At 46.6% G+C, this 20,079-nt stretch overlaps 1 protein-coding gene across 1 annotated transcript in view; it reads right to left on the bottom strand.

The window, feature by feature from the left end:
* The window catches only part of CNTNAP2 (contactin associated protein 2), a 1,690,081-nt gene that overhangs the window by 113,618 nt on the left and 1,556,384 nt on the right, over positions 1-20,079 (bottom strand). The window contains exons 19-21 of the mRNA XM_060247763.1: positions 12,701-12,946; positions 9,937-10,070; positions 2,106-2,199 (exon numbers count right to left, since the gene is read on the bottom strand). Of these exons, the coding sequence (XP_060103746.1) occupies positions 2,106-2,199; positions 9,937-10,070; positions 12,701-12,946 (474 nt within the window). The remainder of the gene's footprint in view (positions 1-2,105; positions 2,200-9,936; positions 10,071-12,700; positions 12,947-20,079) is intronic.

Genomic DNA, 20,079 nt, shown 5'->3' with positions numbered 1-20,079 from the left:
AGTAAGGGGTGTGTGGCATAATATGCAAAGGAGTTCCTGCCAGAAAGAAAACCCTGACTCTGTGATTCCCATTACTTCAGTATGAGTCAAGTGATAGAAACTCTGCCCAGGTTTATGTGATTCAGAGATAGGAATCACACATAGACTGATGCCAGCAAAAAAAAAATCAATAAAAATCAATATGTAAAAGAAATAAGACACCGCTTCCCCACTACTGCTTCCCTTCTTCCTCAGGCTGACCGTTAGTTATATGAAAGACAATCCCTGGGCTAGTAAGGTGACCCTCCTCTTTCTCATCAGAGCAAGCACACCTCCATAGAGCGAGCGGCAGTGCTCTGTACAGCGCAAGGCCTCGATACCGAGAAATGCTCAGGCAACGGTCACTATAAAATCTACTGGAACCGCAAATGTTGCTATCACAGGTTATGCCCCTGGGTGTATCCAAATGTAAAAATAAAAATTTGAATTCTATGCCACAGTTGAACAAGGTATCTGTAGAAATCACACACACAAATATGAATACGATGTCAAAGAAGCTTCTGCATTCCTGAAGATGTAATCCAGGGGTGTCAAACATCTGGCCCGGGGGTTGAATCAGGCCCTCAGAGGGCTCCTATCAGGCCCCTGAGCACCTGGCTGTCATCTGCTTCCTTCTCCCTCTCTCTTGCTCCCTTCTGCTTCACAGCTTGCTCTGCAAGGCTTTCTCAATCACACAGGAGCTACAGAACTAAGCCTCTATTTTCTCCATTAGCTGAGGCTCCTCTCTTGGGGAGGGAGGAGGGGACGGCACAGCTTGCTTTGCCAGGTTCTTTCAATTGCACATTGGAGCTACTGAGCCAAGCCTATTTTCCTTCTATTGGCTGAGGCTCCTCCCCCCCTGGTCCCCTGGGGAAGGAAAGAAAGAGCCAGAGCTTCCTTTGCCCAGTTCCCTGGATCCCATGGGAGAAACACAGAAAAAGCACCTTTAAGACCAACAAGTGCTAATGTTTTAAGCACGTTTAAGTTTTTTAAAAAAAATCTTTAATTGTGATTGTCTGTGTCCTTTATAAAGCTTCAACTTCTGATGCTTAATCTTAAATGGGAATACACACGGCCCGGCCCGACATGGCCTGGCCTGCCATGGTCTCATTTATATCAGATCTGGCCCTCATAACAAATGAGTTTGACACCCCTGCTGTAATCGGTCCCTTTCCAATAACGCATGTAGGTACCATAAGGGGTGGAGGGCCTCATTCATGGCCAGAGGCTATCCATTTCTGTTGGCCCCTCTCATTCACCCTCCATCAATAAGGTAACTAATACGGCTTGCAAATCCATCTCCTCCCCAACTACATATGTCTCTTCCGTCGCTTACTTGGAAATATTCCCAGGATCCTGGACCTCCTTCCTCCTCATCTCCCATGTAGCACCAGCGCTAGGGTGCTGGTGTAGGAAAGGCATGCCCCCCCCCGCGAATTCCTGCCCACCGTGTGCCCTTCCACCCCCCACCCACCTTCCACCCTAGTTGGCGAGCTGGAGAGCACATCCTGTTGCACCATGCCGCCTCACTCAACGCCCCTGTCGGGAAGCCACAAGGCTCTAATATTAGAATCCAACGTTTAATTGAACCAATCCCATTGCTCAACTCATTCAAACTATTAAGGGCTGTCCAGCACTTAGAAGATTTTCGGCGGATTTAACACGTTCCTTTTCCCCCAGCCGACTGCATTTAACGGACACAGAATACCTCTGGATTCTTCGTACTGCCTTTCAAAACTCCCCACTGCAAAACCGAAAGAGGCTGGGAAATAACCCCCACGTGTCCTTAATTCTACCCCCATCTGAACACAGAATCACCCTCCGTCTCATTTACAAGAGTTTCCATGCATAAACCGATTATTAACGCTCAAAGACCAGAACAAAGAAATTATTATCTGAAATGTTTCAGGTGGGTAACTGCTTTGGTCGGCAGTGCAAGAGCGAGATTCAGGTTCAGCAACTCCTTAAAGTCCAACAAGTTCTCCAGGGCAGAAGCTTCTGAGAGTTAAAAGTCATCCCCTGGAAACCTCGCTGCCTTTTAAGGTGCTACTAGAAGCTTTGCTCTGTGATCTCACATGGATTCTCACCTATTACTTTTCCTAGAAAGAGGGACTTCAGGGAGCTGAACTGAAGGTCTGACATTCCTGGCAGGCTGTGGGTCATCGGAGGATAGCGGTCCAGCTGCAGAAACACAAAAAACAAAGAAGCCAGGCTTTCAGAGGAGCATGCCCTTGTGATAGTCACCAAGCAGGCTTTCCTGGAGAACAAAAAAACATAAGAGAAGCCATGTTGGATCAGGCCAATGGCCCATCCAGTCCAACACTCTGTGTCACACAGTGGCCAATACACACACACACACACACACTGTGGCTAATAGCTCCATATTTTTATCCCCTCTTGAAGCTGGCTATGCTTGTAGCTGCCACCACCTCCTGTGGCAGTGAATTCCATATGTTAATCACCCTTTTGAGTGAAGAAGATGACATCATCGCCAGATCTCTGCTTCAAGAGGCTCTTGTTTTATCTTTGATTTGATTTTTTTTTTGGTATTTCTGTATTTTTATGTGCGTGTGCATGGAGTGTGTGTGTGCACCTGGAAGGCATGGAGATCTTTGGTGACTGACCCCTACTGGGCAGAGCCGGATTAACAATTAGGCAAAGTAGGCACTGGCCTATAGGCCCCCACACCGTTAGGGGCCCCGGGTCAGTTTTCTTCCCACCCCCAGTTTCCCCTCTGCTTGCAGCTCTCCCAGCCTGAACACGTAGCCAGCAACTGAGCTGCTCTTTGCCCAGCTTGCCTGGTGCAGCTGCTGCTGGCGTTGTTGCCAAGTTTGCCTCTCTCCCCCTCTCCCCTGCAGCTTTGTCAAAGGGACTTTTGAGAAGGTGCCTGCAGGCTGCAGCGGGGCCATGGGCGGTGGGGCAGGCGCTTAGAATCTCCCCAAGATTTTGACGGCCTAGAGGCCTTCACAAGGTTTAATCCTGCACTGCTACTGGCGGCCCGGAGGATATTCAGGGAGGTGGCTGAACGAAGCCTGCCTGTGCCTCCCAACTGCTGGTATTCCAAGGAGAACTCCCATCCAGGTACTTGCCAGAGTTGGCTCTGATTAGCTTCTGAGATCTGACAAGATTAGGCCTGCCTGGGTTATCCAAGTCAGGGCGTTTTATGTTGTTGTTAATGACCACCAGCCAACTTCCTTGCGAACCAAGTTCAAGGCATCGCACTAAGGAGAGACTTTGAAACAAGCAGACGCTGCTATCAGCCTCACAATGCCTCCAATTCACATCCTATTGTATCCTACAGGAAAGCTGTAGTGTATTGCTAGACACAAGCATCCCGAAACAGTGGATTCGGAATATTTCGGTTTCATTTTCCCTCCAGTGGAACTGAGTGGAAACGAAGCATATGCAGATTGGTTACCTGAAGTGTAAATGGTGAATGGCCAAATTTTGTTATGAATGGAGGGAGGGAGCGAGAGCCTTATTTTGAGGTCCATCCTTCGGATTTTGAGTTTCAGCAATGCTGCGCATGTGGACTTTATGCTTTATGTGTGTGGGTAGTTCCTGCCTGGCTTATTGGAGCCTTTGAGTACTGAGCTTGGGGACACGGAAACAATGGGAAGCAGGATCCAAATCTCTGCTTCCACTGACCAATCACCAGCCCCCTGCCGGTTCGAATGATCCAATGGCGTTCTAGCGTAGGAACTTGAGTGTGTCTACAGTTGGCCCCGTTGGCCCAGTTTAGGAGTCCTAATCTAACCGTTACCAGCGACAGCTCTAGGGTCCCTGCCCACTGCCCCCCCCCACCGCCCTCCCGCCCTCCCTCCACAGCACTGCAATGCAATGCAATGCAGTGCTACGCTCTGTTGCCTCCCCCCATCAGAGTGCACTGCGTGTGCTTCAAAGGATCAGATGCCTCACCAGCCGCATCGAAGCTGGTAGGGCCCAGCCTCGGCACACTCCTCTGATTGTGCCAGGCGGGTGGGCAAAGCGCAAGGGAAGGAAGGGGGCGGCAGCAGGGGAGAGGCAGGCAGGCAAAGTAGGCAGTTGTCATGGGCACAGGGAGGGGGGGGAGCCCAAATCTGCGCTTCTCCTCCTGGCACCCTAGGCTATCACCAAGTTTGCCCAGCGGGCAAGCTGACCATTACCACACAGTAACTGAATAAAGAGCTTTGATCGCTGCGACCTCGCCTCGTCATGAATTGCGCCCACTATTGAACAATCAAAGGAAAGAAAAGGTCTGCATTGCGGTCTTCCAGCTTGAGGTTTTGACCTTCGAAACCAGAAAGATTTAAAAAAACGAGCTTTGATTGTGCCCACGCTTTAGAGTTCATGATTTCCCTCTCAAGTGTTAATTTGATTTCCTGGGTGTTCCTTGAAGGTGACACGTGAAAGCAGGACTCCAGAAGGGACTAAACAGCCTCAGTTTGAGAACAGGCCACAGCATGGTAACTCTGAAGCCTGCTCCTTAGGGGAGAAGATGGGGAGAATGCAGAGCTAGAAAAAAGGGCATTGGTTTCACAAATTCATTTTGGGACACCTGGGCTGATTCCGCACTCCTCTTGCTCCGGGGCAGGCTTCTGTTTCTGTGTGGAGCAAGCTGGCGATTTCCACATCAGTCGCTCCGCACCGCCATTTTACGCGGGGCAAACCTGCGATTCGCCGCACCACAGTGCAAACCTGTTTTTTTCTTGCGTTCTTGAGGAGACAAAGGCCGTGTGATTTTTCAGCATACTCCTATGCAACTCTTTCACGATCAGGGGAAGTCAGGGGCCCTTCAACTTCAGCTCTTCAAAAGACTGCACTGCCTGAGAGCTATTTTGGATTATGGCGAAACAGCCCTGGAGGAATTATGGACAAACTGCAAAAGCAAAATAAACCCTCACATGAGTACTATGGTAATCAGAGCCACCGTGTGGAAGTAGATTGGGTAGGTGGCTGTCTAAGGTGCCACCCTGCCTGGGGGCGCCACTGGGCATCCCCTCTCTCCCCTGATGAGCCAGGCCCGGGGCTTGCATACCGTGCTCCTCTCGAGGAGTGTGGTAGGCAAGGGTCGGCTCTCCCCACCCTGATCAGGCTTCCTGCAAGGCAAGAAGCCTGAGCAGGGCTGGGGCTTGTGTACCTCGTCCCCTGGCATGCTCGGTGATGTCACTTTTGGTGATGTCATCATGGTGCGTGCGCGCTTTGTGCACGCACAATTACTTGCTCCAAAGGAGCTAGGGGGGTGCTGCCTTAAGCGACAGAACCTCTAGCGCCGGCCCTGATGGTAACAGAACGACTCCTAGACAGGCTTATCAATACCGCCCCTAATCTGAGAACACCGTTTTGAGAACCAAAAGAAGGAAACTAGGCTTGCCAGCCTCCGGGTGGGGCCTGGAGATCTCCCGCTTTTACAACTGATCTCCCGCTGGCAGAGATCAGCTCCCCTGGAGAGCCGGGTGCAGAACTTTTAAGAGATTGCGTTGATCTGTGCACAAGAAGGTGTTATCTGCGGCTCTGTTAGAAATGATTTGTATGCGAGACTGAGCAGAAGAAGAGCACCGGAACCATGATTAAGACGCCACGTTGGCCGTTGTCATTGACATTTACAAAGGAGTAGACTAGGGCACAAGGTCTTAAGTAGAGGCCTGCGTGAACCTTGGAATGTGGCTATTGTAATTGTAGTACAGTCATATGTGTGATACATATGATAAATATACATTTTTTAGTGCTTCAAGATAGAAAATTTACATATTACTGTATTTTTTTCGTGCACAGTCTGTCTCTGTATTACTTAAACCGAAGCCTGTTTGTATAGTTTTCCCTGGAGAAAACGGCTGCTTTGAAAATGTAGACTCTATGGCATTGTACCATGCTGAGGCCCCTCCCCTCCCCAAATCCCGCCCTCTCCCGGATCCATCCCCTAAGTCTCCAGGTATTTCCCAATGCAGACCTGGCAGCCCTAAGAGAGCAGATTGACATTTCATGGTGTTTCATCCTGTCTCAAACTGCTATAGACAAGCAATGCCTTGAGGGGATTGTTTCAGCCGGAATAAACCGGAGGTCAATCAGGAAAGCTGCAACTCCAAATTCATAAGTGAGCCACATGGTGCACCCTAAGAGCCTCTGTGGATTTTGTAGCAGCAAAGAGAAGTGGGCTCCCTCCATCAGCCGCCTGTGTATTGTACCACTCGTGTGGTAGGTGTGTGATTGCCAATCTCCAGGTAGGGCCTGAAGATCTGGAATTACAATTGATCACCACACTCCAGACGTCAGTTCTGCTGGAGAAAATGGCTGCTTTGGAAGGTGTACAGCCTTAGAACCTGCTGAGGCCCCTCTGCCCCGCAAATGCTGCTCTCCCCAAGCTCCACCCTAGAAACCTCCAGGAATTTACCAGCCTGGAGTTGGCAACCATAGAGATGTATAGCTATGGCACAAGATTTTGCAGGTATCCTAGAAATAATAAGTAACCCAGATCAAGACGTATATCTAGGGTTGCCAAGTCCAATTCAAGAAATATCTGGGGACTTTGGGGGCGGAGCCCGGAGCAAGGGTGTGACAAGCGCGATTGAACTCCAAAGGGAGTTCTGGCCATCACATTTAAAGGGACCACACACCTTTTAAATGCCTTCCCTCCACTGGAAATAATGAAGGATAGGGACACCTTCTTTGGGGGCTCATAGAATTGGACCCCCCGGTCCAATCCTTTTGAAACCTGGAAAGTGTTTCGAGGAGAGGCAATGGATGCTATGCTGCAAATTTGGTCCCTTTACTTCAAAAGACAGCCCCCCAGAGTCCCAGATACCTGCGGATCAATTCTCCATTCATAGGGAATAATGGAATGCTCAGCAGACATTTCCTTCCTCACCCCCCCGCCCCGCCTTTCTGGTGACCCTAAAGCGGGGGGAGGGCCTCCAAAACCGGGGGATCCCCTGCCCTCACCTGGGGACTGGCAGCCTTACGTATATCATGAATCCTTATGTTTCTGTTGAAAACAGGAGGTGAGAGCCCTGTGGGACCTTGTTCAGTTCCGCAGGGCCTGTAAGACGACCCTCTTCCGGCTAGCTTATACCTAGCTGAGACGAGAAACTCAATGTAGCTTGCCAGACTCCTGTTCACATAGCCTTGGAATGTTTAATGGTTTTAAAGTTTTATCTGTTTTAAATGTTTTAATTGTTTATTTATTCAAATAATTGTTTAATTTCATGTTTGACTAACTGTTGGGAGCCGCCCTGAGCCACTTGTGGGAAGGGCGGGATACAAATAATAAATAAATAAACAAACAAACAAATAAATAAAAAAACCTCAGTAGAAGGCGATGGTGTCCTTTTCTTCATCAACCCTATTTGGAAATCTAGGATTACAGAGTAATTCATTTGGTAGAAGGGACGGATTCCTAATCTACAGGTGGCTATCTACCTTCAGAGTTTGTTTTGTTACTAAAAAAAAAAAAAAAACACCCCGTAGCAGCTTAATGCAAGAGATCTTTAGATTCCTAGCAGAGAGTGAGACTAGACTGAATTCTTCCTAAAAGCTATGTTGTGCTGCCATCTAGTGGCTACTATGGTGTAAATCACTAGAAGAGGAAGATTTGGAGTCCTCCATGGAAACCTGGCACCTCTCATGCTAATAAATGTAATGACATTCATTACAATTAAAATATACCATGGGAATGTATTGTCTGCAAAGGACACTGCGTCTCAATATAACCACAGCTAGTAATAAGAAAAAGACAGAATTATGCTACAAATTTTTAAACTATTGTTAACTTTTACATTTATTTAAAGCTCTGGTTTAACTTGTTCTAATGGGGGCAGAAATTCGGGGTGAAAATCCTGTTAACAGCAACAATAATAATTCTAATAATAAGAAGAAGATATTGGATTTATATCCCGCCCTTCACTCCGAAGAGTCTCAGAGCGGCTCACAATCTCCTTTCCCTTCCTCCCCCACAACAGACACCCTGTGAGGTGGGTGGGGCTAAGAGAGCTCTTACAGCAGCTGCCCTTTCAAGGACAACCTCTGCCAGGGCTATGGCTAACCCAAGGCCATTCCAGCAGGTGCAAGTGGAAGAGTGGGGAATCAAACCCGGTTCTCCCAGATAAGAGTCCACACACTTAACCACTACACCAAACTGGTTCTCAATGTAGGAAAGATTAATATATGTCCCAATTCCTTTATAAAAAAGGCAGATGTCCAAGGATTTAAAAGAGACATCTTAAAAACGGCCAGATTGTTTCCCCATCATAAGCTTTTGTGACCAATTTCCACTTTTTTCCAGATACAACAGGTGGGTTATCTCTGTATTGTCGTTTTATGGGATAAAGGAGTCATGAAACTGAGTGGAGGAGTTTCAGGTTTTGCTAAGGTTGTTAGTACTCACAAGGAGATAAAAAATCTTATTGCTTCAGCGAAGTGGATGAGAGAATGTCAAACGTCTCAATGAATCTCAGTTCAACAATTTCACATTGGGTCCTATCTTTGAGGTTCTTCCCTTGGAAGATATATAGCTTAGATTTCCCCACCCTTGCCTGTCTTCTGCTGGTGGATTCCCAGTTCTCCAGTACTGGTGGGTAGCTGTGCAGTAGAACAGCTAAATTTGGGTCCAGTAGAACCTTAAAGGTAAAGGTGTTAGTTTATTCACAGGCAGGGGTTTCTTTTGTAGAAGGAACTCCTTTGCATGTTAGGCCACACACACCCCTGATGTAGCCAATCCTCCTGGAGCTTACAGTAGGCCCCCTACTAAGAGCCCTGTAAGCTCTTGGAGGACTAGCTACATCAGGAAGGTGTGGCCTAACATGCAAAGGAGTTCCTGCTACAAAAAAAGCCCAGCTCACAGGAAATGGCCATTCCAGGTTTCTGGGGTAGAGACTGGGGAGACCAGCATTTGTGAGGCAGAGGGACCTCAGCAGGTTATAAGGTGGTATACCATGTTGTTGTGGTATCAGCTTCCCATTTACCAAGCCATGTCATGACGTTTTTTTCAGCAGACTTTTTACGGGGTAGTTTGCCATTGCCTTCCCCAGTCATCCACACTTCCGCCCCAGCAAGCTGGGTACTCATTTTACTGACCTCGGAAGGACAGAAGGCTGAGTCAACCTTGAGACGGCTATCTGAACCCAGCTTCTGCTGGGATCGAACTCAGGTCATGAGCAGAGCTAGGTCTGCAGTACTGCAGCTTACCACTCTGCGCCACATATAAGCTTTCAAGAGTCAAAGCTTCTTGATCTGACAAAGGAGCTTGAACTCTTTAATGCTTATGTCCTCCCCCCAAATCTTGTTGATTGTGGTAGCTAAGCTTGCTTATCGTTAGAGTTATGTAGAATATATGTCAGATGTTTGAGAAGCGCAAGAAGAAGAAGATGATATTGGATTTATATCCCGCCCTCCACTCCGAAGAGTCTCAGAGCGGCTCACAATCTCCTTTCCCTTCCTCCCCCACAACAGACTCCCTGTGAGGTGGGTGGGGCTGAGAGGACTCTCACAGCAGCTGCCCTTTCAAGGAAAACCTCTGCCAGAGCTATGGCTGACCCAAGGCCATGCCAGCAGGTGCAAGTGGAGGAGTGGGAAAGCAAACCTGGTTCTCCCAGATAAGAGTCCGCACACTTAACCACTACACCAAACTGGCTCTCCAGACAGGGAGAGAGGGAAGGAAGGAAGGCGACTAGAAACGGGAGGGAGAGGTGGAAAGAAAGGAACTTTAACATTATATGTGTTCTCCAAGCCACCCGCTGGCTTGGCTTGGAGAACAAATTTAAAGAGAGAAATGCCTTCTCTAAGCCGGCTAGTGGGGTGGTGCGGGCTTTGAGAGCCACACAATATTTGCAAAAAAGCCACACGTGGCTCCCGAGCCATAGTTTGGCCACCCCTGGTCTGTAAGGTGCTACTGGACTCAAACGTAGGTGTTCCTAGTTGCGCTGAGCACCATCCTGATGTATTTACCTGAACTGTGATCTCCTTCCCTTTCCGTGTGATATTTATGCTGTGCGGTTGCCCGTTTGCCACATTCCTGTGATCTACGTTGATATTATACGGCTCTTTGGTGCCTCCAAGATGGTATCGAATCTGTAAATTTCCTGCAGAAAAAGAGCAATCGTTTAGTTATGTCTGTCTCTTTTTCTCAGCTCTCGTTCTAAACCCCTTCTGCCCTTTTAACTCCTGTATTCTTTTGGCATGGTATTATGCTGTCATAAACGGAGCTCCACATGGGACGATTTCACCATCTATGCATGAACAGATCTAGCTTGCCACTTGAGTGTACGCTTGACACAAAACCGCAACCAGCAGAAAAAACAACAGTATGGGATCACAGTTCAAGGTTAGGCAATGCAAAAAACAAAACTGTGATGTACAGGCTAACAGTGTTTAATAAAACTTTTAAGAGAGATGTAAATCTACTATATGCATTTTAAAGAGGCAGGACTCAACAACATGGTCTATCCATAATGAGCACCCGGGTATAAACTCATTTTACCATGTCCAAAGACTTCCTCACGAGTATCTGGAGTATTCCTATCCCCTCCAAGGTTATCCACCTCTTATTTCATTTTCATTATTGTTTCCTGCAGTATCTTTAGTTTCTTCAAAACGTCTTATCCTAGAATGAAGCCATGGTAATTGTAATAAGATTCAACACAAAGCTGAATGGAAGTGGGAAATTCTTTAATATATGATGTTATCGAAAACTTACCTCTCCACACACCTTATTTGTGAATATTTATAATGAGGACAAGCCCGTCACTACACTTCTTTTTAACCAGATGCAAAAGTCTTCTGGAATTCTGGTGGCAAAATGCTCTCTGCACTGTTTATAATAAGAGCAAGCTGTTTGGACACGACAAAATGAGCTTATACCTGGGTGCTCTTGGTGGATGGACTATGCTGTAGAGTTCTTTAGAATGCATATCATAGAAGAAGAAGAATTGCAGATTTATACCCTGCCCTTCTCTCTGAATCAGAGGCTCAGAGTGGCTTACAATCTCCTTTATCTTCTCCCCCCACAACAGACACCCGGTGAGCTGGGTGGGGCTGAGAGGGCTCTCACAGCAGCTGCCCTTTCAGAGCTATGGCTGACCCAAGGCCATTCCAGCAGGTGCAAGTGGAGGAGTGGGGAATCAAACCTGGTTCTCCCGGCGGTCCACACACTTAACCACTACACTAAACTGGCTCTCTTATAGATTTACATGCCTCTTAAAAGTTTTATTAAACACTGTTAGCCTGTACATCGCAGTTTTGTTTTTTGTACTGACAAAGCTGCAACTGAATTGCCGGAGATTGTCTGACACAGCCTGGGGAAGGCAGAGTGGGGAGGGGAGGGAGCGCAGTAGGGCTGTCAAGCTCCCACCCGGGCGGTTCCCAACCTGCCAGTCCACACTGGGCCGGTGGGGGGAACCTCCCTTAATGTCGCTGGCGCGAGGACATCCCCGTGAATGACGTCATCGCACCAGCGACATCGCGTGCCAGCCGCTCTAGGTGTTTCCAGGAAAACTCTATGGTTTTCCCAGACGCTCTAGCAATTTGGGAGGGAAAACTCTATGGTTCCCGGAAACGCCTAGAGCGGGCGGTGCGTGGCCAGTGCGATGACATCACTTGCAGGTGATGTCATCATGCCATGCATGCAAAATGCATGCGAAACAAGTCCCCCCCCCTCAGTAGTGGTGGTGGACTTGGCAACCCTCGAACGCAGTGAGCAATAATGCCTGAGAGTCCACCCTCTGAAGCAGCCATTTCCTTCAAGAGAACTGATCTTTTTAGTCTGGAGATGAGTTGTAAACCTGAGAGAACTTCAGCCACCCCTACCGACAAAGGTTCTTTGTACGATACATGCGCGTTGTAAGCACATTCCTCAGATTGATGCTTTTAGACACATAAAACATCATCAGTGTAAAATGGAAAAGGTAATGTGGGAAGCAACTCCAAGTGTCAAGAAATAGGAATTGCTGTTAGTTTACTCACAGGCAGGGCTTTGTTTTAGTAGCAGGAACTCCTTTGCATATTAGGCCACCCCCCATGTACTCAATTCTCCTGGAGTTTACAGTAGGACCTGTACGAAGAGTCGTGTAAACTCTTGGAGGATTGGCTACATCAGGGATGTGTGGCCTAATATGCAAAGGAGTTCCTGCTACCAAAAAAAAGCCCTGCTCACAGGAAACAGGCAAGATAAGAGCACTTCTGGAATATTGCAAGTTGGGCAAAGAGCAGCTCAGTTGCTGGCTGCCAATACAGGCTGGGAGGGCTGCAAGCAGGGGGAGAATGGGGGGGGGAAGAAAGCGGGCCCAGGGTCCCTAAATATGTTGGGGCCCATAGGCCAGTATTAGGGTTATCAAGTCCCCCCCAGCCTCCGGCGAGGGACTGGTTTGAGCTCAAGAGAGTCCTGTTAACAATGACATCATTGCACCGGTGATGTCACGCATCGGCTGCTCTAGGCATTTCCAGGAAAACTCTATGGTTTTCCCGGACACTCTAGCATTTGGGAGGGAAAAGCTCTATGGTACATAGAGTTTTCTCTCCCAAATTGCTAGAGCATCCGGGAAAATCATAGTGTTTTCCTGGAAATGCCTAGCAAGGCTGGCGTGTGACGTCGCTGGCATGATGATGTCACTCACAGGTGACGTCATCACGCTGACGATGTTGGGGGAGGTTCCCCCCGCTGGCCCAGTCCACACTAACACCCCAACATTCTACCACCTAATTTTGGGCCACTTACCAGAGGCGTTCAGAAGCACTGCCATGTAGTCCTTGGTGTACGAACTGATATAGAGAAGGACGCTGGGGGGTTTGCTGGTACTGAAACTAAAGCTCAGCTCTTCTCTGTTCAGGGTCAAGTCGGACACAGCATTCTCTGGCTCCGTTGAGCTCAAGAGAGTCCTGCTAACCAAGTCCTTCATGTTATTCCCTGCTGACGAAAAGTTATACCGGAGCCACATCCCTTCTTCAAAAAATGCTCCAACCTCTTTGGGGGAGGGGCGGGGTGGGGAAAGGAGAAAGAAAAAAAAAAGACAGTGAATGTACTCGACAACATCCTTCAAAGGGCACACTCAGTAACCACAATGCTCTCACTTATTACCACATCAAGTTTAGTTTAATACGGTCAGAGACCCATCCCAAAAGAAAGAAAACAAGTAACAAGTGGCATTAAACCCCCCCCAAAACCAAAGTATCCAATTGAACTTGGGCACAGTACAAAATATTACACATAAAAATTTCAGTTTCCATTTCTAGTTATAAAACATAAATTAAAATATTTCATAGCCATTGAAATGTTTTTATCCATTCGTTGTTTATGGAGTCTTACGGCTTGTGCAGCAAATGTTGCCACCTTCATAGTAATCTCCTATCGGCTAAAATCTTATCTAAATAAAAGCTAAAATCTCTCCCCGGGAATTGGTCACAAATAGGAGCAATATAAGTCGAGCGAATGTTCTGATAAAAGTTTACATTCAAAGAGAATGTGCTCTCTGGTCTCTATCCTCCCATCTCCACAGATACATAACCTTTCCTCATAGGGGCACCTTTTGTATTTACCTTCTGTGACTGCTGAAGGGAGCATATTCGGCCTCACGCGCGTGAAGGCTGTTCTATAATCAGGTTTATCTAAATTCTGCAAGTATGGCATCACAACTATTCAATTCAGGCTACCTGTGCCTGAAGGAGAACATTTAATCTGGGACAAATCGTGTTGCCTTTCGATATCTAGACTCCTACCACATCATTTCCTTCTCGTGCCTGTGATTTTTTCAGCTGGTTAAACCAGTGATTTCTAAACCATGAGGCAACACTGAAGTTCATCACTAGACAGAGATCTCCATTAAACACATTTTTACAGCTTCAGTATGCATGAAGCATTAACCGCCCCCCTTCCTCCAGTACCCAACTTTGTGCACTGAAACCTAAAAGTATGCTCATTGCCCTAATCACACAGTGTGGTGACTGCACATCTTGGGAAGATCATCTTTTGAGTGCCAAAACTATAATGACCGATAAGGGCTTTGTGAAATCAGAAGCCGTGATCGACTAGCAGTGCATTGTCTTTCAGATGTAATGCTTCCATAGTCACTCTCTCTCTCTTTTTTTAAATAGGGAACTTTTCAAAGACCCAGGAGATCTGCCGTGGCAACAGGCTGCCAGACATGCTGGCCCTTTCAGGATAAAAGCGAAAGGGAAATAAAGATATTAAAAGGAGAACAGTTTAAGAACATAAGAGAAGCCATGTTGGATCAGGCCGATGGCCCATCCAGTTCCTCTGTGTCACAAAGTGGCCAGTAAAATCAGGTGCCATCAGGAGGTCCACCAGTGGGGCCAGGGCACTAGAAGTCCTCCCACTATCCCCCTCCCAAGCACCAAGAATACAGAGCATCACTGCCCCAAACAGAGAGTTCCAACAATACTCTGTGGCTAATTGCCACTGATGGACCTCTGCTTTGTGTGGGAATTCTAAACCAACATGCAGAGCAATCAGGCTCTACTGACAAGATACTGAAGAAAGACAAATAAAGGAAATTTTAGATAAGATAAGAGGAAAACATCTAGATAAGAGGAAAACATAGATAAGAGGAAGACAACACCAACCAGGGTTTTCAAAGCATTGCAGATAGTTTCTACCAAGGAATGTATGTAAACCTAATCTGAATAAGGGAGACTCCACAAACATATGGTGTTTACATCTGCAAAAACAAAGCTTATTGGAAAAACTGGCCACGGCCAGCCAGAAGGAGTAATTCACTCACTTAGTAACTAACTGAAGTAACCTGGGGAGAGTTTATGGAGTGAGGAGAGCTACGTGTGGCTTGCAGTTCCCATGCTAGAAATCACCGGATCAATAGTTCCTTTTCCAGAGTTTTCTCAACACCGTTGCTATTTAGAAACTTGGCTAGGATTTTGTCTTCCCTCACATCTCTATTTCAGCTTGCAGGCAAGAAGCAGACATATGGAAGGACTGCCTCTCCTAAATAGCCACTCAACAGAGTCAACGGCACTTTGGCCAGATTCCCTCTCGTTGCTTTCAGAACAATCACAGAGCTGCCTGTTGGGTTTAGCACTTCAGAGGACAGGGGCAGGAGTGAATGTTTCAGTGCTCTCTCTGTCTCAAGAAGAAACACTTCCCCACCCATGGAAAAGCAGGCACAACAGAGAGGGTTGCCAGCCTCCTGGGGGGGGGGGGACTGGAGACCTCCCACTTTGACAACTAATCTCCAGCTGGCAGAGATCAGCTCCCCTGGAGGACGTGGCTGCTTTGAAAGGTGGACTCTACGGCATTGTTCCCCGCTGAGGCTGCACCCCTCCCCAAACCCTGTCCTATCCTGAATCCACCTCCCAAGCCACCAGGTATTTTCCAACACAGACCTTGCAACCCTAGAACAGCAAGAAAGAAGACTTTCCCTCCCGCTTTTTTCTTCATTTAATTTTTCAAATTATGCAGGCTGGCTGGAAGCTGTTGCTAGACTTCTTGTATATGTTCTCAAATGATCTTAGTATTTACTGTTTTATTGATTTGCTCTGTTTTCATGTAATCCATAATCCCACCAACCTAGAGTTGAAGGGACTGAAAATAAAATAGACATTGGTATTTACTTAAATTTATAATGTGTTATTCTCAGGGCTTTTTTTGAGCAGGAATGCAGAGGAATGCAGCTCTGGCTGGCTTGTTGCCAGGGGGTGTGGCCTAATATGCAGATGAGTTCATGTCGGCTTTTTTGTAGTGAAACAATGGTGACGTCAGGTGCGTGTGGCCTAATATGCAAATGAGTTCCTGTTGGCTTTTTCTACAAAAAATCCCTGTGTGAAACAATGATGGGATCAGGGTGTGTGGCCTAAAATGCAAATAAGTTCCTGCTGGCTTTTTCTACAAAAAAACCCTGTGTGAAACAATGGAGACGGCAGGGGTGTGTGGCCCAATATGCAAATGAGTTCCTGCTGGCTTTTTCTACAAAAAAGCCCTGCGTGAAACAATGGTGGCATTAAAGGGCACGGCCTAAAATGCAAATGAGTTCCTGCTGGGCTTTTTCGACAACAACAAAAAGCCCTGGTTATTCTGTATTTCTCTCACCATTGAAGTTCTTGAGGCATTTTCTGTTGTGGGTTCATGTGAGAAAGGCAGACCATCAATTATGCAAATAAAATAAATATATATATTTTTCAAAAAATCAAAACTTTAAAATCAGACCAACGTATCAGCAATAAAACCCTGAAGAACAACTTTCAGCAATAATATAAAAAAACCTTCAAAAGGCAATGGAGGGCCTCAATAATCGAATTAAGAGCTGCACAAGTATATAAAAAACACCTGCAGTATTGTGTGCAGTGCTGAAGGCCTCCCTTCAAGAAGGATGTGGACAGAATGGAGCAGCTGCAGAGGAGAGTGACAAAGATGATCAGGGCCCTGGAGCGGAGCTGCCAATCCCCAGGTGAGATAGAATACAATCCGAGAGAGGTCACTATAATGGATAACACAACAAAAAATGCAAGCTAGTGACCAATTTACTAAGAAGTAACTAGAAATCAGTCCAAATGTCCAAAACATGTATATTCAAGTCCCAAAGTAGTGTGGTGACAAGCCAATCGATTAAGTACTTGTTTCTTTCCAGTCTTCATCAGACCTGGGACCACTAACAAAAGAAAATATTATACAAAAATATCAGAAGGACATTCAGACACCACCAACCCTCTTCCAGGGAAAAAAATATATCATACTTACATATTGATTCAATCATATAGATTTTTTACACAATTTTCAGAAAAGAGGGCCGCAGAGCGTCTCCAGCAGCAATTTCACCTTGGCTACAACTCAGTATGTGGCTTCTTGCACACCCTAATGGTGCAACTAACATGTTTAAAAAGGCAAACATCTCATTTACAGCTGCCATTACACAAATGTCTTAAAGGTAAAGTAGCATATTTCTAATGCAACATGCTAAAAGACACAAACACCAGAAACTATATCACAGCAGATACAACATACAAAGTATTCCATTTTTAAACATGTTAGTTGCACCATTAGGGTGCGCAAGAAGCCACATACTGAGCTGTAGCCGATGTGAAATTGCTGCTGGAGACGCTCTGCGTTCCTCTTTTTTGAAAATTGTGTAAAGAATCTATATATTTGAATCAATATGTAAGTATGATATATTTTTCCACTGGAAGAGGGTTGGTGGTGTCTGAATGTCCTTCTGATATTTTTGTATAATATTTTCTTTTGTTAGTGGTCCCAGGTCAGATGAAGACTGGAAAGAAACAAGTACTTAATCGATTGGCTTGTCACCACACTACTTTGGGACTTGAATATACATGTTTTGGACATTTGGACTGATTTCTAGTTACTTCTTAGTAAACTGGTCACTAGCTTGCATTTTTTGTTGTGTAATTCCCAGGTGAGGGCAGGGGATCCCCCGGTTTGGAGGCTTTCCCCCGCTTCAGGGTCATCAGAAAGCGGGGGTGGGGGGGGGGAGGGAAATGTCTACTGGGCACTCCATTATTCCCTTTGGAGACCAATTCCCATAGGGAATAATGGTGAATTAGTGGGTATCTGGGGCTGGGGGGGGCCTGTTTTTTGAGTTAGAGGTGCCATATTTTCAGCATAGCGTCTGGTGCCTCTCTTCAAAACACACTCCAAGTTTCAGAAGTATTGGACCAGGGGGTCCAATTCCATAAGGCCCCAAAGGAGGTGCCCCTATCCTTCATTATTTCCAATGGAGGGAAGGCATTTAAAAGGTGTGCGGTCCCTTTAAATATGATGGCCAGTTCAATTATGCTTGTCATAACCCTGCTACTGGCTCCACCCCCAAAGTCTCCTGGCTCCACCCCCAAAGTCCCCAGATATTTCTTGAATTGGACTTGGCAACCCTAGCCTGGAAACCAAACCCTGTGAGGAAAGGCTGAGGGACTTGGGAATTCTCAGTCTGGAGAAGAGGAGGTTGAGGGAGGACATAACTGCTCTCTATAAGTATTTGAAGGTCTTAGAGGAGGGCAGGGAGCGGTTCCTTTTGGCAGCAGAGGAGAGGACTCACAATAATGCCTTTAAATTAAGGGCAGGAAGGTATCGACTGGATATTAGGAAACACTTTTTCACAGTCAGAGTTGTTCAACAGTGGAATCAGCAACGGAGGGAGGTGGTAAGCTCCCCTTCACTGGCAGTCTTTACGCAGCGGCTGGACAAACGCTTGTCAGGGATGTTCTTGGCTGATCCTGCATTGACCAGGGTGGGTTGGACTAGATGGCCTGTGTGGCCTCTTTCGATTCTGGGATTCTATTATTCTAAAACACAAAATTGAACCAACTTACCATTAGCCATTTCTGAATGCCCAAGTAAGTAAGTAAGTAAAAAAAAAAAGGTTTTACCCTGGTGCTGAAAGGCAGCAGATTTGGGAACAGGCGCAAAGAGAAGGGGCAAGGTACAAATTGTAAATACTAAGGGCCACAGCAGACAATGTTCTGTTGCAGCCTAACTTGATATGCTATTTTTAAGTTATGGATCACTTATGGGACATTCAAACATGCAATGCCTCACTTGAAATGTGCTTCTACAGTACTGGAATTCATGGACCTTCAGTTAATGGGTGATCTAGGCAGGGCTGTTTTTTTGTAGCAGGAACTCCTTTGCATATGAGGCCACCCCCCCCCCCCCCCGATGTAGCCAATCCTCTTAGAGGTTACAGTAGGCCCTGTACGAAGAGCCTTGTAAACTCTTGGAGGATTGGCTACTTCAGGGGTATGTGGCCTAATATTCAAAGGAGTCCCTGCTACAAAAAAACAGCCCTGGATCTAGGGCTGACAATGTTTTAAACGAACCAGCAGTGAATTATGTAGTCTGGAGATCAGCTGTAATTTTGGGAGATCTTCAGCCCCCACCCTGGTTAGACCGATCTGTGGAGGACAGGTCTATCTGTGGCGTGTAACCTTAAAGACTAAAGGGAAACTCCACATTCAGAGGCAGTAAACCTCTGAACGTAAGTGCTAGAAGGCAACATCAGAGGCGTCCCTTGGCCTCTAAGCTCTGTTTTTTGCCCCTCCAAGGCAACTAATTGGCCACAGAGAATCAGAACGCTGGACTAATGGGCCACTGGTTTGTTCCAACAGGGCATCTTTCATGTTTTTCTGAAGCAGGACCGCCTCCACGGGGCTATTACATGACAATGCTGGATGTGAACATCGGCTCTTGACAGCACATAACAGATTTTCATTACAGCAAACATACCGAGCCATTTCCTGGTTTACTTTATAACCCCCTTCCACTCTCATCCAGTTTTGTCCTTGATGATATATCATTGCAGCTTCAGAAAGCCACCAATTTTCTAATGCCAGGCATTGAAAAGTTATCTTGTTAATGGACTTCTTCCCATTGATGCCGATGCGCGCGAGGCCCATTTGCAATGATTTCGACGCTCTGTGGTGATGATGGACATGACACGGTATACATCTCCGTAAGAGATGTTCTTAAAAAGTAGCAAATTCTCCCCTTTGGGAATATGAAGTATTTATATCTAACTCTTGTGTTTCCATATATTTTCATAGTGATTTGGATACACATGAAAAGGAAGGTAAGAATGCAAAGAAGATCGCCCTACACATCAAAGCATGAGCCGAAGGAGTCTCGCGACAGCACGAAGGTTCCCATTCCCGCACCCCTGGTGGGTTTCCCCCCAATTTTGGGGCCTCCAAACCTGCTGGCACAGAGATGGCCAGCAGGGGGAGTCCTGCCCCTGAAGAACTTCATCATCACCGATGTGCTTGGCACGATGACGTCCCCCGGAAGTGCCACCTTCATGCTGGGCATGTTGCACTGGGGACACTCTAGCATTTGGGTAAAAACTCTATGACGCCTTAGAGGTTTTTTTTAACTCAAATGTTAAAGCATTCCTCTGCGTGACGTGCTGGGCACGATGATGTCACTCCTGGGGGCGGGGACTGGAGATCTCCTGAAATGACAGTTGATCTCCGGATGTCAGTTTCCCTGAAGAAAACGGAATATTTACAAAAACCACTGGCCAACAATAAAGGTATTCACACTCTCAATGTGTGTACGTGTATTTGACTTAGAGCAAATATAAGACAAAGGAACAATAAGGTATTTGTACTCCCCCCAGTTTATTA

The sequence above is a fragment of the Heteronotia binoei genome, chromosome 10, assembly GCF_032191835.1.
Source record: "Heteronotia binoei isolate CCM8104 ecotype False Entrance Well chromosome 10, APGP_CSIRO_Hbin_v1, whole genome shotgun sequence".
NCBI classification, from domain to species: Eukaryota; Metazoa; Chordata; class Lepidosauria; order Squamata; family Gekkonidae; genus Heteronotia; species Heteronotia binoei.
Note: the sequence above shows the minus strand (reverse complement) of the source record. Positions and strands in the feature narration are given on the sequence as shown.